This window comes from Phoca vitulina, unplaced genomic scaffold, assembly GCF_004348235.1.
Source record: "Phoca vitulina isolate PV1807 unplaced genomic scaffold, GSC_HSeal_1.0 scaffold1, whole genome shotgun sequence".
Lineage (NCBI taxonomy): Eukaryota > Metazoa > Chordata > Mammalia > Carnivora > Phocidae > Phoca > Phoca vitulina.
Genome location: NW_022589704.1, coordinates 38,919,110 through 38,934,469, shown reverse-complemented (window position 1 = coordinate 38,934,469; position 15,360 = coordinate 38,919,110). Strand labels below are relative to the sequence as shown.

The 15,360-nt window shown below is 36.1% G+C and overlaps 2 protein-coding genes across 4 annotated transcripts in view; one reads left to right on the top strand and one right to left on the bottom strand.

Moving 5' to 3' along the window:
* Nucleotides 1–14,214, top strand: part of SLC39A10 (solute carrier family 39 member 10) — a 131,648-nt gene extending 117,434 nt beyond the window's left edge. For 2 of the 3 annotated variants that reach the window (XM_032405802.1, XM_032405821.1), the window contains 2 exons: nt 6,337–6,527; nt 11,439–11,872. In XM_032405802.1, the coding sequence (XP_032261693.1) occupies nt 6,337–6,527; nt 11,439–11,597 (350 nt within the window). In that variant the 3' untranslated portion in view covers nt 11,598–11,872. Of the gene's footprint in view, nt 1–6,336; nt 6,528–11,438 lie in introns of all 3 variants that reach the window. The other variant, XM_032405812.1, reaches the window with a different exon arrangement.
* The window catches only part of DNAH7 (dynein axonemal heavy chain 7), a 260,029-nt gene continuing 258,875 nt past the window's right edge, over nt 14,207–15,360 (bottom strand). The window contains exon 65 of the mRNA XM_032405789.1: nt 14,207–14,622. Coding sequence (XP_032261680.1) covers nt 14,416–14,622 — 207 coding nt within the window. The 3' untranslated portion in view covers nt 14,207–14,415. The remainder of the gene's footprint in view (nt 14,623–15,360) is intronic.

The window sequence follows — 15,360 nt, the reverse complement described above, 5'->3', positions numbered from 1 at the left end:
TAGAGTTTATATATATAATTTGCTTATAAAATTATTAACTCCTCACAAAAAGCAGAACAATCTATTAGTGCTTACTTGGTGCTGATTCTTTAAGCCTCGATTCCGTACTTAGAGTTTTGTTCTTTTGCCAGCCTTGGGCATGTGGTCTTATATCTTGGTTCATGCCCCATCATCCTTTACCCTGACTAAACCATCATTGCCTTTATTGTCTTTTGCTTGAACAGTTTCCATAGTGTTTATATCTAGTTTCATTCTGTTCTAGTCCATCTCATATACCTTATCCTAGATATATCTTCTCAGATGTGACTTGCTCATGTAATCAGAATCTTTCAGTTGCTTCCCTTATGTATAGAGTTAGAAGCTGAGATTCATTAGTCCTACTTTAGGTGACCTTCATTTCTGCCTACCTTTTTAGCCTTACTCATTGTACTTGCTGTTGCATGTTTTCCACTTCACCCAAACACGATTCACCAAATATACTGTGGGCGCCTGAGCCTGTTCCTTTGCTTATACCATTCTCCTCCTTGGCTTGTCCTGCTACTTGTGTCCATAGTTAATTATGTTAAGAGTATTTTTTTTCCCCTCTAACTTCAGGACTGCCCTCTGGTGCCATGCATTGGATTACTTTTTCCTCTGAACTTTATCATTTACTTTCAGTAGGTCTTTCTTTTGGTACTTAGTATATATCCATCTTAGATGTCCTCTTTCTTAATATGTAGGCTCTTTGTGTGCAGATACTGTATCTTATACCCTTCTTTTAACTGCTTTCCTGTGTTTCAGAGAGTAATCTGCCACATACTTCTTGCAATTCCATAGCAATACATCAGGGCTGTCAGTTTTTATATGTAACATATTGCCTAATAATTTTAGCCTTCCATTTTTCTTTTGAACTTGCTTAGAAATAGACTTGGATAGTCCTAAACACACATCCACAGTATACTGGGAAAACCTTCAACTTCCCTTCCTACTTACTTCCTGCTCCCTAAATGGAATATGTCATGCCACTTCATGATTATTGACAGCAGGGAGTCTGGAGATTAGGGATGGTTGCCTTCCTACCACTTACTCCTTTTTCTGTCTGTAGTTTCTCGTTGAAAGTGACACACAAGGAATGATAGCCACATGTAAAACAAATGCAGGACAGGTCTTAATGGCTAGGTAAGGCCTTGATCCCCATTGCAGAGCTCTTGTAAAAGCTGGATTATAGAACTCTGCTTGGGCCAGGACTCCTCAATGAGACATTAGACCACAAATCTCTACCTATTTTATCCCACAAACCAGAAGTTGAAATGTTACTATTGCTGTGAGAGGAAACAACAATTTAAAGTATATTGAGGAAAAAAAAAAGTATATTGAGGAGCACTTGGGTGGCTCAGTCAGTTAAATATCCAACTCTTGATTTTGGCTCAGGTCATCATTGCAGGGTCTTGAGATTGAGCCCCGCATTGAGCACAGCACCTGCTTGGGATTCTATCTCTCCCTCTCCCTTGTCCTTCCCCCAGCTCATGTGCATGCTCACACTCTCAAAAAAAAATGAATAAAAATAAAACTTTTATTAAAGTATATTGAACTTTTACCAGCAGGAAAGGAGTGAAACCCTAAGAAAATGTGCATAGTTAGTGGTAAATCCACATAAACTCCATATTCTAGGTGTTGAGGCTGCTAGGGAAGAAAGAGCACAACTCTGGAGGTGATAGAAAATGCTTTGGACCTTGTATCCATCAAGGTAGGAAGTGGTCTACTGACCATAACCAAAGGAAATGTTAAAAAAAAAAAAAGATTTGTACAGCCTATTTTTTTGCCTTTAAGGCACAGTTATGGGCACTTTGGTAAAATAGGCCCAGATGAATATCCTACTCTGATTATCCACTCTTACTCACTTGGAGAGGAAGGGAATCTGGAGAGAGAAGTATAGAAACATCTTCCTCAAACTCCCAAGCAGGAGAAAGATTATTCCCCTTGAAGCTGAGATAGAAGCATGGCAGGTGGATAGGGGAGACATCTTCTCCTTGGTTAACAGGTTAAGATATTGGCATAGCAGCATAATATGTCACATTCCAGTATAATTTATTTGATCTAAAACGCCGTAGTTAAATTTTTTATTATGAATTCTTAAAACTGTTCTGGGATTTTTATACTGAAGTCGGCATACCCTAAGGGGGAAAACGTGTTTAAATTACATTTTAATGCATTAAAAACTGACCCTTAGTAATTCCAAGTTTTATTGTTCCTCTTCCAAACAGATTGCTGTTTCTCTAATGGTGTACCAGGTGGGGGTTTTGTTTTTGTTTAGGAATGCGATAGAAAAAATTGTAATTTTAAACCTGAGAATGATATACAGCTCAGGGAAGTTCACTCTTCCCTGAGAGGTGTGCAGAAATTAAAACCATCTGAGAAAATAGAAAACCTTGGTCTTTCGTTGCATGTTTGTTCTGGAGTGTGGTAATGGATGAAATTGCCTGAATTATTACTACTGTTTCTTCTGTTTTTGCTAAACTTGTGTAGCTCAATTTAAGTAAGTTACAATATTACTCTGTTGTATTCTTTCTACTTTCTCCCCACTCTTTTAGTAAGGAACTATATAAGAATTTGAGTAATAATTTATAAGAAAACTTGTATAAAAACATATAAAGGGGAAATGAGATTGGGGATAATCCAGAATGGTGGATAATCCAAACTCTCTTCTTGACATTAAGTAATGTGTTCTAATTTAAAGGAAGTAACATTTTGATAAATGAATTTACCCATGTTATTCAGACTCAGCTCAGAAAGGCTATGGTGCTATCCTCTTTTTCCTTTCCTCTCATGTACATTTAAGGGATAAATAGAATTTCAAAATAAGATTTTCATAATGTTCTAAATTGTTCAGGGAAAATTGAACATTCACTATGTAGATTTATACATATGTATACATGCATTATTTAAGGCAAAAATAAAGAATTTTAAAATACATATTTGTTTTTAAAAATCTCCGTGGTTGATGTTAGCAGATTTTAACATAATTATAGCATTGGAACACATTAACAGCTTTGGCAGGTACATCTCATTCATTGTGCTAATGATATCCTTTGTCAGCAGAAAGGAAAGGATATTGATTTATCAAAAGATGAATAGATTTGCTTGTTTGGTGTAAGTCCCAACTGTATTCCTTTGATCTCTTTTTCAAATGTTTATACAGGTTCTTACTGAGAAAGGTGGAGAAAAAGGGAGAAAAATAGGCAGATACCTTTGAGAAATTGTAATCTAAGATAAGACTAGGACAAAGATAGATTTTAAATGAAATAATTCATCTTGATACAAGATCATTCAATAGAGATCATTTATACTGCTATATATTAGCAATGAACAATTGGAAATTGAAATTTTTTAAAAGTACTTTTATAATAACACCAAAGAACCTGAAATGCTTTGGTTTAAATCTTAACAAAATATACATAGAATCTGTATGCTGAAAATTACAAATCAGCACAAAAGAAATCAAAGGAGACTTGAGTGTGAAGAGTGTATACCAGGTTTATGGATCAGAAGACTCAATACCTTTAAGATGCTAATTTTCCCTATAGTTTAAGTGCATTCCTAATCAGAATACCAGCAGGCTTTTTCAAATGAGCTTTTTCAAAATTTTATATGGAAAGGGAAAGGAACTTGGATAGCCAGAAGAATTTTGAAAAAGGACAGCAAAATTGACTTTACGACTTGCTATAAAGCCACAGTAATTGAAACAATTTATATTGGTGAAAAAATAGACACATAAATCAGTGGAACAAAGGAGAGTTCTCATATATATGGCAACTTATGTTCAACAAGGTACAAAGGAAATTCCATGTCAAAATGATAGTTTCCAACAAATGTTGCTGCAGTAATTGGATATCTAGTGGCAAAAAAAAAGCCCAAAAAAACAACTCTCACAGTAGGCACAGATTAACTAAAAATAGATCATTGATTTAAATAAAAAAAATTTTTTTAAGAGAGAGAAAGTGTGCGCATGTGCGGGGGTGAGGAGAGAGGGTGGAGGGAGAAAGAGAATCCCAAGTAGGCTCCGTGCTTAGCGTGCCTGATCTCATGACCCTGAGATCATAACCCTCACCTAAATCAAGAGTTGGTCACTTTAACCAACTGAACTACCTAGGCGCCCCATTAATAAAAATTTAAAAATACATGTTTCCCCTGGTATCCAAAAGTAGTGTTCCTATTGAAACCTTTTGTAAGCTGAAATGGCTTAAAGCTAAGAAGCTCTTACTATTAATTTATATGGAGAAGTTCTTGAGCATTCCCGGACTCAAAAAATAACCTCTCTTAGGCTTTTTGATACCTTAGGATACATCTTGCTGACGGATGCACAAACTAGAGATAAAGCATAGATGGTCACAAAGTTCAGAGCTATGTAGGCTTGATGCTGAGATGCTGAGTCTGTTTCCTGGGCAAGGAGCTGGGTGGTGCCACTCGGGCTGCTCAGGTGCACGCTGCCTCTGTAGTGACTCACGGCAAAACAAAGGCTAGTTTCACGTTTTGCCTTTTTTCATAAAAGCGAAAATCCTCTTCGGATTCTTTTTTTTTTTTTTTTTTTTGGTTAGGGAAAACAGGTCTTTTCTAGGGAAAAGTAGGCCTTTAATAAAAGTGAAGTGACTGGAATGTGAACTTTGGAAAAGTGAGGGTTACCTCTATAAGACTTATAGAAGAAAACATAGGAGAAAATCTTTGTGTTATGGGTTAGGCAAGTTATTCTTAGACACAGCACCAAAAGCATGATCCATTAAGGAAAAAGGTAATAAAATGGACTTCATAAAGATTAAAAAGTCTACACAAAAGAGACCTTTATTAAAAGAATGAAAAGACAAGGTAAGGACTGTGAAGAAATATTTGGAAAATATTCCAAAAGACAAAACACTTTTAGGGAAAGATGTAAGGAGAGTAGTATTACATGGAAACTGGAGAAGGGCAATCTAGAAGGCATTGATAGATAACCTCCTAGCACTAATTTTTCTTTAACATCTTCCTATCTGTTATAAATTAGGACCTTGTAACCATAAGAGTTAAGGAAGAAAAGATCATGTACTATTAGTCATGTACGATTAAGATCCTCTTTTTTTAGAGTTCGTTTATGTACGTATGTGTAAGTAATCTCTACACCCAGCATGGGGCTCAAACTAGATCAAGAGTCACGTGCTCTTCCAGCTGAGCCAGCCAGGTGCCCCTAAGATGGCTTTTTAAGGGAAAGAAATGCCCCCATATTCTACATAATACCTTGCACTGCTAAGTGTTCAATGATTGGATGTTTCTACATTTAGTAACTAAAACAAAAAAGTTTGTTACAATTAGTTGAAATACTGATTTTGACCCTTTAGCTTTAAGACAATTATTTCTAGCAGTATTTGTTTTTCTAGTAAAGTTTCTGAGCAATATTTAACCCTTTAATTTTTTTTTTTTTTGAGATTTTTATTTATTTGAGAGAAGAGATTGAGAGAACAAGTGGGAGGAGGGGCAGAGGGAGCAGACTCCCTGTGGAGCAAGGAGCCCAATGCGGGACTCGATCCCAGGACCCTGGGATCATGACCTGAGCCAAAGGCGGAAGCTTAACCGACTGAGCCACCCAGGCACCCCTTGACCCTTTTTTTTCTAGTGGTCCAAGTATAGACACATGAGTGAGAAAGTCTCTAATTTTGCATTTTTAGGATTTTTAGAATTAAGTTTTAATTTTTTTCTGGAAAAAATAAAACATAAATGTAAAAAGCGTACAGTATATTTAAAGAGTCTGTTTTTTCTTAGGCCATTTCCCTTTGGAAATAGGGCAGAGATCAGAGAGGAGAGCGTTAATTGTTGCTCACAGAAAGAGCAGTGACCAAGTCTTTTTTTCTATTATGTTTCTGATTTTTTTAAAAAAAAATTTACATTTCACATTCTACAGAATATTGACCTTTTTGATGTACAGTTCAATTTTAACATGTGTATAGATTTCTGTAAGCTGCCACTGCCAGCGGGATCCAGAACAGTTCCATCATCCCAACAGTTCCCTTCCTGCAGTCCCCTTGTAGTCACACCCCTTTCCCACCCCTGCTTCAGGCAACCTTGCCATGTTCTTCATCACTATAGTTTTATCTTTTTGAGATATCATATAAATGGAATCATATATACCTTTCAGACTTTGAGCATCATGCCTGTGAGAGTCACTCAGATTTTGCACATATTAGGTTTAATTTAATGAATAAATTTTTATAAAATATCAGTTATTAAAGGTGTATCTTTTAATATCAATTCTTAATTTTGTTTATTTTTCCCCCTAAATTTGTACATAAAATCCTGTGGTTATAAAACTCTCACGTCATGTCTTTACTGCAGGTGATTTTGCGGTTCTTCTAAAAGCGGGCATGACCGTGAAGCAAGCAATCGTCTACAACCTCCTCTCTGCCATGATGGCTTACGTAGGCATGCTGATAGGCACAGCGGTCGGTCAGTACGCCAATAACATCACACTTTGGATCTTTGCAATCACTGCAGGCATGTTCCTTTACGTAGCCTTGGTGGATATGGTAAGATGTTTTATATTTTTGTTAATACTAAACCTGTAAATAGAATGCACCTTCCAAAAAGGGAAGGAATCTTTGGATGTAGTTTGAGAGACTATTTTAAAAAATATGTGTCCTATTTTAAAACATGATATCCTAAATAGCCTATTAGAGAAGGACAATTAAGTGGGAGAAGGACAATTGGAAATCAGTTGAGATGCTGAGAATTTTTGACTAAAGGATATTACTATTCAGAGTAATCCAGTATTTAGAGATAATTATCATACTATGAAGATTTTGTAATATTAGGGTGTAAGTATTTTGTTGTGGTTAATAAAGTAATTCTTTGAGCTTGTTTTATGGCAAACAAGAAATACTATAGCTCTTAGGTAAGCCAGTCTTCTGCAGAAAATGGTGCATATTCCTAGGGATTTATGTAATTTTCCTTATTTCTAACTTTAAAGTTAACAAATCTAAACACTAGCAAATAGTTTTATTTTATTTTTACCTTAATATCTTAAATATGTTAGGCAGTGTATTTGCAGAACTAGTAGTTTCATTACTTTTTAACTTAGATATTATGTTCACTTTTCTTTCTGGTAGGATTTGTTAGTCTCATTTCAAAATTATGTAACCTAAATTTTTAATCACAGAATTACTGCCTACTTAAAATAGTTTAGAAAATATCAATAAAAAATAAAAACTATTTACATTCTGTACCTAGAGTTGGCCATTTCCTTGTTTTTTCTTAGACTCTTAACACCTCATTTCCTGTCCCCGTGCTCAGCTGATGACCTTACTTCCTATTTCATGGAGAATACTGAAGCCATCAAGACAACTTCCTACGGGTTCCCATCACCATTTCTATTCCTTTCCTTGTATCTGTCCATTTACCCTCTTTCTTATTACAGTGAAGAAATCTGTGTTCCTCACTGAGGCCAACTCCTTAAAGCCATGTCCTGGAACTTGTCCCCTTTCACTAACTTCCTAAAATTCTCCCCTTTCTTCTGTCGCTCATTTTTCTCTCTCTGCTGGATCATTTCTTTGAACATTAAACCTCCTGTACGTCTCACTTAAAAAAGTAGGAGAGGGGCTTTCTTGAACTCCAGTTTCCATTTTAGTCCTCAACCACCGTTTTCTTTCTTGTATAGCAAATTACCCTTTCTTATTTTCTAATTCTCTTCTTTCTTGAGTCTGGCCTCATCAGGTATTCTCCCTCACTGCTCTGCCAGAGTGCTTTGGCCAAATCTGCCATTGACCACGACGTTGCTGAGTCCATGGTCCTTTAACCCGTCCATCTTCATTTCACTGGCAGCAGCATTTGGCAGTAGCTTAGTCTCTTCTCTTTGAAATGCTCTCGTGTCGGTTGGCTTCTGTGCCACCAGTGTTTGCCGGCTTACCACCTTTCTCACCTTTCTTTCTCGGTTTGTTTTCTGGTTCTCTCCTGCTCCCTTACCTATAAATGTTGGTGAAAGCCCTCTAGGTAATCTCATTTAGTCTCATGACTTTAAATATTTAATGGCTGATAATTCCTACATTTACATCTTTAGCCCAGACCTTTTCCTTAACTCCAGGTCAGTCTGCTTCCTGCTTCCCTGAGTGTCTGAAAGGAATTACAAGCTGAGTATGTTTAGAGCCTAGCTCTTGAGATTGCCATTCTTAACTCGTTGGACCAGCAACTCCTGTAGGATTCTCTGTCTTATAAATGAAGATTCCATTCTTCTAGTTGCTCAGATCCAAACCCTGATTATTATTCCTCTTTGACTCAACTCTCTCTGTGCCCCCCACCTCTGGCTCATTATAAGTCCTGGGAGGGCTCCACCTCCTAACAACCTCTGTTGCCACCATCTTCTTCTCTTAACTTTCTCCCCGCTTCTGTTGTTGCCCTGTCCGCAACATTGAGTCAACAGTCGTGTCACTTGGGTGCTTCCAACTCTTCAGCGGCTCCTTGTGAATTTCCTCTCCCTCCCCTTAGCCCTCCCTAATTTCGCTCTTTACCTCATCTCCCCCTTCCCCCCCCCCCCCCGGAGGCACACACTGCCTCAGGGGCCTGGCTCTTGCTGGTCACTCCATGTGGAATATTTTCCTGCAGACGTTCTCCTGGCTAGCTCCCTCTCTCCTCATGAGGCTTCCCATCTAAAATTTCAACTTCTACCCCAACATTTTACATCTTCTATCCCTACTTCATTTTTTTTTCTCCTTTGCACTTGGATCTTGATCTATTAATAACACACTAAACATTTTACTTATTTATTGAGCTCACTGTGTGCCCCACATGGATGTCCGTTCTGGGAGGGCAAGCTTTTCTGGTAGTATTTCATTTACTACTAGAGAAGTAATTTACAATTAGTTGAATGAAAAATAAATGAGCTAATTCTTATGCTAGGAAGCTAAAGATGTAAAAAGAACAAAGGTAATCTTTACAGTAAGGATTAACAGTCTAATGAAGAAGCAAAGTAGACATTAATTAGAATTCTTTTGATAATGGGTTACGATAGAGTAGTGCACCATGTTTGTGGAACTATGGAGAGGGGCTGGCTAAAAAATGGGGGAAATAAATGAGGGAAATTTTTCTGGAATGGGAGATCTGAGCTGAGTCGTAAAAACTATAGAAGAGTTTATTAGAAGCAAGAGGAAAGGGCATATGAGAAAGCAGAGTAATGAATAGCATCATTCCTTTAACCAGTGAGTCTATTCCTGGAACTATATCCTGAGAAAATAACCTAACATGACTATTGCTAAGAAAACAAGCAAGCAAACAAAAGTAAAACTGTATTAAAGTATTTTTACAGTAGCATTTATAATGTTATAATTACATTGGAAACACCCTAGACATCCAAGAAGAAAAACTACCCACGTATATTTTGGGATTTTAATGGCACTGAAATTATTTTTTTTCTCATATTAAATGGAAAAAATGGATTAAGAAATTACATCCATAGTCATCAGGTAGATGTTGGCCAGATCATGACAGTCACACAAAATGTAGTGCTATAAAAAATGAGAATTTATCTTTTAAAATTTGAGGAACCATTACAAGGTTTAAGCAACAATGACATGCTCATATTTTTGTTTTAGAAAGACCACTTTGGCTATAGAGAGGAGGTGTTCATTCATTTACAGTCATTCATATGATAGCAACAGTATCAGAAGTTTTAGTTTCAGATATCTTTAGGACATCCAGGTGGAAGTATCCACCTGGTTTTAAGGGCTTTGCATAGCAGCTGTTTTATCAACCAGCTTGGAAGCACTGTTGCATTTTAACAGGTATGATCATACCAGTAGGTACGGCTGGCTCTTCGCTGTGGTTACGATCAACAAATACGGGTATGGGCATTCAGGATAGAATTGAATGGGGAAAGGCATAGTGCCTCTTCTGGCTGGTATGTACATATATCTAGAGGGGGTATATCTGTGAAACATCCTGTATGTGTTACTTATGCGTCAGTGTTAAGGAAAGCCAGATTTAAAAGTTTTTGTCATAATGAAAACTTGAGGAAAGGAGAAAAGATAAAATAGTCTTCTTACTAGAACCACAGGTAGGAAGTTGCCAGGTTTAGTTTTAATCCATTAACCAGAGGTTAGCAAACTTTCTGTAAAGGGACAGATAGTACATACTTAGGCTTTGTAGCCCATGTAGTCTCTATCACAGTTAATCAGCTCTGCTGTCTATAGTCCTTCCTGTCACAATTACTTAACTCTGCTCGAAAAGAACAGTAGCCTCCATTAGCCATTATGTACTACTGCCATAGACTTTTGAACAAAACAGATGGCCAGCATGAAGTAGTTCTTAAATAGGACCCTCAGGAGATTGTTAAATGTACTGTAACAAATGTCAGAATATGGTAGTTGGATTAATTGTACTCATTATTTAATAATGAACAATAGTGTTTTTTCCTAGGCAGGCATTATGTTCTTAATACTACACTTTTCCCCTCTGAACCGAAAAGCACCAAGATATTGTTTGGAGTAAAGCTTAGTGTCTAAGAGAGTAGCATATCAGTGTCATCTTTCTGATGATTGCAAACTTGAAAATTGCAATACACGGGAAACAAGAAAATGAAACATGGAAGTAGCAGTTCTTTCACAATTTTGATTAGATATGGGTGGAAAGACTTTATGCTTTTAATAATGCACATTCATTTTTTTAACAAATCTTATTTACTTAAATTAAGACTTAAGTTTTACACTTTGAACTATGCATTATTCTTAAATGTAATAGTATATGCTTATGCTTTAGAAATTGAACTATAAACTTCAATGAACTGTGCTTTTAAAGGTGTTGGAAACATTCAGGTTTTTGAAATTGTATCACGATTAGGAGAAATAGAGGACCCTGGGAAGGCAGGGTGCACCACTTGGTGGTGGTCCGGCTGGATAGCTTTGAGAGGCTATTTTCTCTATTGCAAGGAAAACAACGGCTCAAGGGCATAGAGACAACCAATTAGGAATCGTCTGTAAATGTCTGTCCTTGCTCTCATGTGCAGCTGGATATGAGAATTTTAAATGGAAAGGGTAAAGAAATGAAAAGTCTTGAATTAGGTATTCCCCCAAAGAATCTTACGTTTTCAGTGCTTTTAAGATCAGTAAATGTGGTGGTCTTTCCTGGAGAGTTTTATTGGAAATAATAAATTGTCTTATACTTCAACATAAAGCAAATGACAAGGTCAGTGGACGGTAACTTTAGAAAATGGCTAATGCATATATTTGCATTTGTTCAGGGTTTAGAAGGGAACAGATTTAGTACTTATTACATAGCTAGAGCATAAACCTTGTCAACGTTTGGACAAAATATGTGTTATGGTTAGCATTATGTTTAATAGAATAATTTTATTTGTAGTTATGCTTTATTCATTAAAGTAGAAGAATGTAAAAAAAAAAAAGCAGAGTATTATACAAAATTGCTTGTAAGTATCTGTTTGTTTTTTTTCCCAGCTTCCAGAAATGTTGCATGGTGATGGTGACAATGAAGAACATGGCTTTTGTCCAGTGGGGCAATTCATTCTTCAGAATTTAGGATTGCTGTTCGGATTTGCCATTATGCTGGTGATTGCCCTCTATGAAGACAAAATTGTGTTTGACCTCCAGTTTTAACCATTCCCAGTAATCATTGTGGATTACGAGAATGATACCATGCAGCCTTGCATCTGTTCCTAGTACTGTATGCACATTGCTCAAAGAAAAGTCAGTGGCTTGCACTACTTACGAGTTCCATAGATTTGAGCCTAACCACAAAAGACTGGTGCTCAGTACTGCTTTTCCCTGTGTGAAGGGGTCTTTTAAAAATATAAAGCTTGTGATAAAGGAGAAAATGGGACTCCATGAACCAATGTTGATATAGGTTTGATTAAGACTTTTAAAAAAATAATCATATAAAACACTAAAGTAGTCTCTTTGGTAGTAGAAACTTCTGTGGCTATGCAGAAATAGAAATTGAACCAAAAAATCATTTAAACTTTAAAAATATTTTAAATGGACTTCGGGCAGACTTTTCTTTGTGCTAAAAATGAATTGTAGTGTCCTTTAATTCAGTTACATATATACCTAAGGTAATGGGGATCAACTTGATACAATTTTGAAACTGCATAAAGTAGGCTGTAGGAACTAGAGGAGAGCTCAGGCTGCATTAGAGTATGAATTTAGCATTGGGAAAAGCCCTTATTCTTGAATCTAGAGTTACTATTTTTGTATATATTGGCATAGTGTTTAAACTTGCAGCCTAAACTACTGAACTTTGTGATTGTATGTTTGTGTGAGCTTCAGTTTAATGAAAGATTCATAATGGTTCTTTGTATTAATATTATACTTGGTGTTTGGGTGTTTTTTCTTTCAAACTTCAATTTTGTTTTTGTTTTTTGGGATTTTTGGAGGGGGTAGGGAGTTGGAGCATGTAGTAAAATGTTTTTTTTTTGTTAAAAGTGTGACCCTCTAGGAAATATCAGAAAAAAGACGAACCCAAACATGGTCGAAATATTCAGCTTTCCTATTTTAACAGTACTAACCAGTTATTTGGGAAATTTAAGTTCTAAATGTATGCATTGCTTTACCAGTTTGGTTTTGGAACCTAGAGCACGTGCTGTGACTGGCAGGAAGGTAAGGCAGAAAACCCAAGTTTACCATGTCCATAATCTCTACATGTCAATTAAAATGGCTATAAGGATAATCTCCATCGATACCATGGCTATCATGGTACCAAGTGACTTGGAAGATACACTTAAATAATGCAGATGAAATCACTTGATCATTCTGTGCCAAGATATGCTATTGGTGCCTGATAGGGACTAGTCTCTTAGAGGTGCCCTGTTCTAGCATAATTGAGTGATTTGTGAGAAGTGCAAGCCATGTTTATCCTGAATTTTGACCTAATAATTTGTAGTACTAGTCATATTGCATGTAGCTTTCTGTTTACGTCTTGTGCCACATGGTCTTCATTTATGCCCGGTAAAGTGTATTTGAACTATGTGCAGGCAGCTTTGTTTTAATCCGCTTGGCTACCAATGCAGCTGCTTTAAAAATCTTACTGCTCAAATATTTAAGAGCCAAACTCCTTCCATTCCATTTAAAGTGTTTGCATTTAGCCCTCCTTCTCTCCTCAGCAACTTTCCTCTTCGTGAACTTTAAAAAAATAAAACTTTGAGCGTAGCACATGTATCCAGGTAGTAAGAGTCTTGCCAGTGTTTCTTCTTTATGCTGTAAGCAAGGAAGCTGAGGTGTTCTTTTCTTAATTTATGCCTGAATTTGAAAAATTACTTCTGGCTTTCTCCATGGCCTCCTGTAATAAGTAGGCGTTTTCTACATAAAATATTTTCAGCATTGGGCACTGAATTAGCACAGTCCTCATCTCATTGCTTGGCCCTTCAAGCAACCTAGCTACAAGGTGCTGATATTTTATTTAGTACTGCCAACTTCAAGTGATTAAAATATCTTGCTTTCTGAACCAAGATATATTTCTAGTTCCTTTTTGCATTTTTATACCCAAGGAGGATTCTGCATTCCAGCATTAAATCTGCTTAATTTTAAACCTTTTTTGAAAAGCAACAGTTGGAATATATTCCCAGTCTTAAAGGTCTGGTTTAAAGCAAACAAGTTCTGCTGAAGTATATGAAGTTTTATATTCTCTAAAAAAGTGGTATTACCTTCATCTGCTAGATTTTTTTAACCTATTAAGAGGGCTGTAACAGTTGCTGCTAGTATTTTGTTAGGGTTCCCACCAGTATTTAGTTTCCACATCATTCTAGTGTATAGTTTCAAGTCTTACTAGACAATCTGAATTCCACTACATTTCTGTTTGGCTCCAACATTCCATTTAGCTTGACCAGTCTAATTTAACTTGTGTTTGTTGGAGGTCATTCATGTTACTTGTACAATGCTGTCACTGTGTGACATCCATACAAATTTTGGTGTATATCACATTGCATTCAATCAGCTGTGATTATGCGTAGAAATACTATAGTAACTAGATGCAGTGTGAATTTTTTCCATTAACAGTAAGTCAGTGGCTTAAATATGATTATGGTCCTGCAAGGTGATACTTGCTAAAATATCTAAACTTTTTTTTTGTTGTTGTAACTGAATCATTTTTTTAAAAATTTATAAAGCTGGAAATGATCAAATGCTGTTTTTTTCATTGTCAACAGTGGTGTGTCATTTTATGTATGTTCCTAATGCTTATGGAACTCTCCCAAAATAAAGTTATTCAAAAAGAGCAAATACACCAGTGTGTTTTCTTTAGTCTTTATTTCAGAACACTTCCTTACACTGAAGTAGGCGTCATTTTAAAAATATAGGTTGCATTTGCACATAAATTTATAATTAAGTACAGCTTTAAGTGAAATTGACTTAAACCAAATTGTTTATATTTTCTTCCCAGCCATCTAACAAGAAATAGGAACAGGGAAATTGTGTCTTCGAATTACGAATTAAGTTGACATAATAACGCTACACCCCGTCCAATCCAGTGCTCCATGGGTTGATCAGAGGGAAGAGTCATGGCAATAACAAAATTTGTAGAATGACCAGTGGTGGATAATGTTCCTCTCCGCTCACTTGTCTTATACAATGGAGCAACATAACTTGGTCGTTCTGGTATATCTACCCTCTTACAGGGCTTTAGCCACATCTGGAAGAAAGTGCATAAAAGAAGTTTTTTTAAGTCAAGAGTGTTTGTTATATTTACATTTGAACCTAATAGGATATGTTCACTTCTATGTCTGCAAATTTCTGTGGCCCAAATAGATTTTATTTTTGTTAGCAGTACTGCTATTGTTCAAAACATTTAATTTGTATTAGCACTTTTTTAAAATTGAAGTATAATTGTTAATTAGTTTCAGGTGTACAACATAATGATTCAACAATTCTGTACATCACTCAGTGCTCATCAAGTAAGTAAACTCCCCAAATGTCACTAAATAATGTTATTACAATCTTACTATATATATGCCCTATATTGTACTTTTCATCTCTGTACTCATTTATTATATAATGGAACTTTGTATATCTATCTTAATCCCCTTTATCTATTTCATCCACCCTCCCCTCGATCTCCCACTTCCCCTCTAGCAACCACCAATTTGCTGTCTGTATTTAAGAGTCTGGGGGTTTTTTTGTCTCCATTTCTTCATTTGTTTTATTTCTTAAGATTCCACATGAACGAAATCATGTGGTTGTCTTTTTCTTACTTCTTTCACTTACCATTATACCCTCTAGGTCTATCCATGTTGTTGTAAATGGCAAGATCTCATTCTTTTTTATGGCTGAAAAATATTCTATATAATATTATGTATATACATTGATATACATCTACATATAATATTTTATATATAGCCACATCTTTATCCACTCAGCTGTTGATAGACTC